At 43.4% G+C, this 7,295-nt stretch overlaps 1 protein-coding gene across 1 annotated transcript; it reads right to left on the reverse strand.

Annotated features, from left to right (window-relative positions):
• Nucleotides 1-1,029: 1,029 nt before the first annotated feature.
• LOC136485218 (nicotianamine aminotransferase 1-like) lies at nt 1,030-4,809 on the reverse strand. Its single transcript, XM_066482144.1, has 7 exons — nt 4,276-4,809; nt 2,422-2,761; nt 2,113-2,331; nt 1,921-1,980; nt 1,660-1,815; nt 1,452-1,545; nt 1,030-1,272 (listed from the first exon to the last, which is right to left on the reverse strand). The coding sequence occupies exons 1-7, from the start codon at nt 4,587-4,589 to the stop codon at nt 1,151-1,153; spliced, it is 1,305 nt and encodes a 434-aa protein (XP_066338241.1). The 5' UTR covers nt 4,590-4,809; the 3' UTR covers nt 1,030-1,150.
• Nucleotides 4,810-7,295: the final 2,486 nt, after the last annotated feature.

Genomic DNA, 7,295 nt, shown 5'->3' on the forward strand with positions numbered 1-7,295 from the left:
GATCACATCATCTTTCAGCAGGTCCCAATTTCTTTGGAAAAATCTAGCTGGAAATACGTCAAGACCTGGGGCTTTTAAAGGTCCTATTTGGAACAAGGCATCGCGTATTTCCTCGTTGGAGAAATCTCTAAGTTCATGTCTGCATTTACTCTCTTTTGCATGTGTTCTGTAATTAGATCAGGATTTACTGAATCATCTTTTGTGTATAGCTCTGAGAAGAACTCATTTGTCAACTTTCTCATATGGTCTTCATCTGTCACTATTCGGCCATTATTGTCTTGTAGGCTAGAAATCCTATTTTTCTTTGCTCTCCAGGAGGCCTTCCTATGGAAGAAACTAGTGTTTCTATCTCCTTCCTTTAGCCATAGGGCTCTAGCGCGCTGGCACCATAGAATTTCTTCTTTGTGCAGCAGTTCCTCCATCTCAGCTAGGAGCTTTTTCCTTTCTTTGTGACTGTTGGTGTCATTCTTTGTTGCCAGGACTTCTAGTCTTTTTCTATAAATGCCCAATTTCTTTGGAACTGACCCTATTGTGTTTTTGCTCCAGGTTTTTAGGTCAGACATGACCCCTTTATAGCGTTGATGCAATCTGTCCCAGACCTTTATTTCCTTCCTTTTTTTGCCAAGCTTCTTTTATGGTGTCATCTAGAGATGGTTCTCTCTCCCAGAACGCCTCATATCTGTAGCACTGTTTAAAATTCCTCTGTGCCTGTGGTTTGAACAGTTTGAGCAGGAGGGGACACGCTAAAGTGATTAGGAACTCGCCCTGTTCGCTTGGCTTATAAGCCATACTTTTTCAGCCGACGAACATTATTTTTCTTTCACAACAAATCAGCCAACAGTACTTTCAGCTATGGCTTATCAGCCAAGCAAACAGGGCATTTATTGTTTCCATCCAAGAGGTGGAGTCTTGTACTACACATCAGTTCCCCTAACATTTTGCGTTGCCTTGTGCATAACAGACACTACACTACTAGTACGTAGAACACAGAAGCAGGCCGACCCCATTTCATAGTACTACATATGGACGTACGTAACTAGAGCATCAATATATCATCTTCGAGTGAAGATGTTACAACTACAATATCATACATCTGTAGAAGTTCATAACAGTCTGTAGCCTCCAATGAACCCGCGAAGAGCTCATCACATCACTGTGCCGGCTTGCTGTGTCGCAGGCAGAAGGACTTGAGCCTGCCAAGGCCGTCTTCGAGAGAAGGCGGATCAATTGCAAAGGTGATCCGGAGCCAATCCTTGCATCCCACAACACGTCCTGACAATTTGTTTCCAGCATGCATGTTACATTACATCTCAAACACAAAAGGTGATCGATCTCAAGGTGGATGGAAAAATGTCTTGTACTACTAAACAGATGAACCGATCTGTATTAGTTCTAGAACTATAGTTTCAAAAGAATCAATCATGTATATATTCAGGAGAACAATAGAGCACCTGGCAGAACAACAACTGATTCTTCCTTTGCCAGCCGGCAGCAGAAGTCCATGTCATCTTTGATGTCCTGCAGGCAGGACAGATCCAGCTTCACCTGTAGCAGGTCATGGGAATTTCACACCAGTCTGTTAGTGTTAGCGAATCACTCATGATGTGTTTTGCTTTTGCAACATGGAAGAGTATATATATGTAGTGACTAATCACAGACCATTACAAACATGGATCCCATTGGTTTGCTTGGGCATGTGATTGCGTTGGTGCCATTCAACTTCTCCCAGCATATGTCTGCACTTTCTTTGAGAATTTTGATGGTTTTTTGGAAGAATTCCTCCTTTGAATTCTCCAGGAGGTTTGGGACTGCTCCCTAAGGAACAGAATTTTGTGATGTGATTTTAGTCCATGCAAACCATTATATTTCCTATGCACAATGTCAAGGCTTGCAAGAAAATGGCAATGCAGTTATAGCCACCTGAACAAATGTTGTAGGATCAGAGCAGATATAATGGTAGGTCCTGATGCTAGCGGCTACCTGAAAGAAGAAAAAACATGTCCAATTAAGCTTTACTATTAAATCAGGTATGTCAGCACCCAGGACATTCTGTTAAATGAAATACTGAGTACCACATAACCGATGTTAAAGCATGAGAAGTAAATTAAGAACCTTGGTTCTCTGAAATACACCACTAGGATCATTGGTAACAATCCATCCAAGCCGCCAACCGGGCACCAGCCATCTCTTTGATAATGACCCCAGTGTGATCACTGGAGCCACAGCCCCAAACACACCCATCGGCACAAATTTCCTCTCTCCAAATGTCAAGTGTGCATAAGCCTCATCTGCTATCACAAATATGCCAAGCTTCCGCGCGGTCTCAGCAACCTAGAAAATCATGGACACAAATAGGCATTCAGACTATCCCCCCGAAACGGTCAACTAAGGCAGAACCAGAGGTAGCTTATTAAAACTTGCCTTGGCCAGGTGCTCATAGGAGTAGACATTGCCACATGGGTTTCCTGGGTTGATAATGACAATGGCAACAGTATTCTTGTCAGCAAGAGCTTGGACGCCATCAGTGTCAACCTCCCAGTCTTTCTCAGGTAGAAGATCGAAGTACCGGGCTTCCATTCCATTGAAAACAGCACGCGCCTCATAGAACTTGTAGCCAGGCATTGGGAGCAAGATGTTGGCACCAGGACGAGCTAACACAGAGCAGACTATCTCAATTGCTTGAGCACAGCCGTTTGTGAGGTAGACATCATCAATTGACAATTCATATGGCAAATCACGCGATAAGTACTGTGCAATGGACCTGAAATTTGTCGTTTTAAACCACCGTAAGACAAATATGTTAATTTAGAGATGTGAAGAACAGAGATGTATAATAGAATCTGTAGTAACTGGAAAAAAATTAACACTGTGTAGTTTTTACTGCAAGAAATATACATAAATGTCAGTCAGGAGAAAATTTCAGTGTCCAAGCTCGTAAGTACCAAGAGACTGAACACAAAGCGCAGGTGCAGGATTCAGTTTTTGTTTGTTATGACCCTGAGCACGTGACAGTCCTGTACTGATGGGATAACAAAAAATCCGGAAAACATGAAACGAAAATGTCATGACTGATCAGTGATCACAATCTAAGAACGTGAATCTAATAGTTGGAACATGAACCAAGGTGTAAAGCAATATTTCCCCTTGTATTGTTGATATTAGTGGCTATCAAAGCAAGCAGGCCAGGACAACATTGGCAGATGTGAGGTTCAGTTATTCCCAAACAGAGCATACATAGACTGTGTTCACTAGAATTGGCTATTAAAATCATGCTGACATCAGAAATAAGACGGGGAAGTCAAAGGGCCTTTCCACGGCTGGGATAATCCAGATGCTAAAAAATCCGAAAGATACGATATTAGTATTCATTTAACGCAATATGGATATCCATATTCATACGGAATTCTAATATGCATAATACACAGGTGTATCCGAATTCGTTTTTTCTCTATTCATTTCGAAATCCGTATTAAAAAAAGTAAAGGAATGATACCATATATCCGTATAAAAATCCTGCTTGTGTGGTATCCAGAGCACCAGTCCAACAGTGATTCACTTGTCTATTTGTGGTATATATGATATCATTCCTATTCCTAGTTGTGAAATGCCAGCACCACTTTACTCATCACTCTATTTAAGTATAAATGTCCATGCAGCATGGGGCACGACGGCCCGGCCCGAAGCACAGCATTTTAGCCCGACACGAGCACGGCACGGCCTGGTGAGCAGCCGGCCCAGGCCAGCCCGGCCCGATACACAAGGCTATGCTTGGGCCGCTACTCAAGCACGGCGGGCGGCAAGGCATGGCCCGGTCCCAAGGGTCAGCCCGGTTGCGGCCCGGCCTGCTAACATCCCATTATCCCACCACCAGGCTAACGGTGGCCGCGACGGCAACCGCCTCCTGGCCCTCCTCCATGCCTCCCCGCGAAGACCCACCTCCAGGGTGAGCGCGCCGGCGGCCGGATCTGCCTCGGGGCCAAGCGCGCCAGCGGCGCCCGCCGTCTCCCGTGGCTGCCCTGCCTCCTGCTCTCCCCTTCCCTCTGTGGGCCTCGGGCTGGCCCGACATGTTGGATGGGTCGGGCTTCTCGGGCCGGCCCGGCCCAAAAACGGCCTGGCACGGGCCCGTGCTGTGCCGGACCGGACCGGCCCGTTGGCCATCTATATATTTAAGCATGATTTGCATGCATCTAGAAATAACTTAAGCAAAGGAAGCAACATAGATAGAGAAGCAGCCGATCTGTTGAGCGGCCAAGAAGTCAGTTTCTGTCGTCTCACCTGCGTGCGGGCTCAAGGCCCACGCAAGTGGAGTAGGAGTTGTACTCCCCGGACAGCAGCGCGCCGGCGACGGCGTCCACGGCCTCCGGCGCCGCCCGGAAGCACGGGAACGCGGACGGGTCGCCGTGCCCCATCGGGATCACCGGCCTCCCCCCGCCGCCGCCGCCGCCGGCAACCATCTCGGCCTTGATCCTGGCCAGCACGCCGCGCACCGAGAGCGACATCAGGCCCAGGAGCCTCTCGTTCGGCTCGAAGTTCCACGAGTCCGGGACCGGGACAGCCGTCACCTCCCCATTGCTGGCGCTCTTCTCCATCGTGGTGGTTGCTCTGGCGTTGCGAGAGAGGTTTGGCTTGGATGGCGGCTTGGCCACTGCGAGCTGAGGACAGTGGCGGAGTGGATGTGTGTGAATTGTGCCCGTCTCTACTTATAGCTGTGTTAGCAGAGTCTTACTTGGGGAGTAAGAAGGTGAGGCCGTGAGGGGAAGAGAGAGAGAGGAACCATCTTCATCTTGGGGAGGAAGAAGAAGAAGAGAGCAACAGAGTAAACAGGGCAGATGGCGATGAATGATTGAGAATTCAGATACAAATGGTTACGTTACGTGTCGTCCTCTCCTTTTGTCCTTTTTTCTTGGCTTTATCAGGAACTCGTCTTATCATCATCAAACATGCTAATCTGAATATGAATCCCGAGTTTAAATATACAAAGAAGAAGTTTTTGATATCCATGTGGATGCAGAGTAAAATTATTAGTATTGACAAAATTCGATGGATGTAATTATCAGTTAATTAATAATAGATTAATTACCCGAGTCTTATAATACGATCATATGACTATTTAATTCCCAACATGTCTGGAAATTAAAAAAATTATGATAGTTCGTTTTTGTACATTGTATCCGTAGATGTTCACTAGGGCCAGGCCTTAACAAGGGCACCAGACACGGTCTGTTAAGGCCTGGCCTGAGCACGACACGGTCTGGACCTTTTTGTGCCCGTGCCAGCCTGGCCCACACCTTAGTGTCCTGCTAGGGCTAGACCCCTAGCACGAGAAAGGTCCGTTAATCAGGGTGGCCCACTAAGGGCCGTCATAGCCGTGATTTAGTGTGCCCATGCCTTGTCGTGCCTGGCGGTACGCTTGGACATGTTTATTGTTATCAGCAGGTAGGTTCGCCAACAATGCTATTAGCTAATTACTACTGCTTTAGGCCTTAACTATGATTTTTTGTTATTATATAACCTAGTAGGCCGCTAGCCAGAATGAGTCAAATGACATGAATAATTTGTTCAGCTGCTGTTTTATGGCTTCCTTTTATAACTTATTTATTAGCGTATACATAAGCACATGTCAAGGTATCTGATTCCTCAAGTAATCTTTCAGTTATCCTAAGTTAAATCATACTATGATTGACCAAATTTGTATAAAACAATAATATTTATGACACCAAATTAGTAGTTATTAGATATATTTTTGTAATTTATGTTTTTAATATGTCAGTTTTAGAGTTATGTCCAATTTATATTTACAACTAAACTTGTCGTTTAGTTTCAAAAACACTCTTGAACTCAAATTTATAATTTATCCAACTTTTAAAACCGGATGAAAAACCCCCTTGCCCACTCCAAAATGGTTTACTAACATATGAGCGGGCCCACATGTCAGGTGGTCTCTCACTTTCTTTTAGAGTCATAACCTTTTCATATTAAGTTGTATGAATACAAACATTATATATAACCTAGAGTTGGATGCTGATTATTTGGACATGTAACTATGAATGGATTTGATTTGCTAAGTTACGTAATGGATGTGGCTATTTTTCAATTTTCTTGTTGGTTGTAAGATAATTTTGTTGGCTTGCAATGGGATGTAGATTGTTCAATGGGCTGCAATGTATATCGTGGGCTGCAATGATTGTAAATGGACTGCGCCCATATAAAAATAGAGTCAAATAGACGTGGCCCGTATAAGAATGAGCCTAAAATGTGTAGTTTGGACCCACGTAAGAACAGGGCCTAATTCAGAAAAGAATAATGGGCTAGCTAAAAATAGATCGGGTTTTGTTGGGCCGTCAAAAATTTTGTGACGATTTAAATCTTCATATTAAACTGCCATGTCATATCCTAATCACAGCAACGTCATATGACAACAATATTTTACATCGTTTTTTATCCTATGTAGCACGTCCATGGTGAATGTTTTGCACGCAAAAACTATACAACTATCTAGAGAAGCCTTCTTTCTTTCCACGCAGAAACTATACATCTATCTCTTCTCTTCCTCATGTGTTCCAGCTGGGGAGAATTTATATATTTTAATCATTTTATTCAATATTATAATAATAATCGCTCAAAAAATTCTGATCTAATCCTTTTGGTCGCGCCAGTAGGGCTGACGTGACCAAACAACGCTATCGTGCCACATATGTTGGCGCGACAAGATGTGCCACGTTGGACGACGTTTCCGACGTGGAAAACCTCGTCACGCCACTCCCGCTGATGTGACAGTATTTTTCTATCACGCCACCGGGAGTGGCGTAACAATACTAAAAATTTGAAAAATCATAACTCTTTAATACGACGTCGGATGAAGATGCCATTTATATAAAAATTGTAGCCCTCGACGAGATCTACAACTTTCTAGTTTTGAGTTTTTTTTATTTAAGGAGGTTAAGATGCTCAAAAAATTAATATAAAATTTCAGGACCATAATAATCGCGTATTAGTGCTTGTCGCATTAGAAAAATAATATCTTTTTTTGTATGTTGTCAAATAAAGATACTTTTTACATAAAAGTTGTAGCTCTCAATTAGATCTACAACTTTTTAGTTTTTAGTTTTACATTTGAGGTCGTTAAGATGAACAAAAATAATATAAAATTTCAGCAGTTTAATAATCATGCACCAGGTCTTGTCGCTTTACTAAAATTATATTTTTTCATGTTTGGTGTCAAATGAAAATACTTTTTATACTAAAGTTGTAGCTAACTATGAGATCAACAACTTTTTAACTTTGAGATCTTTCAT

Source organism: Miscanthus floridulus, chromosome 10, assembly GCF_019320115.1.
Source record: "Miscanthus floridulus cultivar M001 chromosome 10, ASM1932011v1, whole genome shotgun sequence".
Lineage (NCBI taxonomy): Eukaryota > Viridiplantae > Streptophyta > Magnoliopsida > Poales > Poaceae > Miscanthus > Miscanthus floridulus.

Bases quoted from the DNA above. Each gene is read 5' to 3' on its own strand.
- LOC136485218 (XM_066482144.1), bottom strand. From the start codon at position 4,589: ATGGAGAAGAGCGCCAGCAATGGGGAGGTGACGGCTGTCCCGGTCCCG. The intron at 2,762-4,275 runs GTGAGACGACAG...GACAAATTTCAG, and splicing joins GGCCTTGAGCCCGCACGCAG to GTCCATTGCACAGTACTTAT. The intron at 1,981-2,112 runs GTTCTTAATTTA...TTCTTCTTTCAG, and splicing joins GTGTATTTCAGAGAACCAAG to GTAGCCGCTAGCATCAGGAC.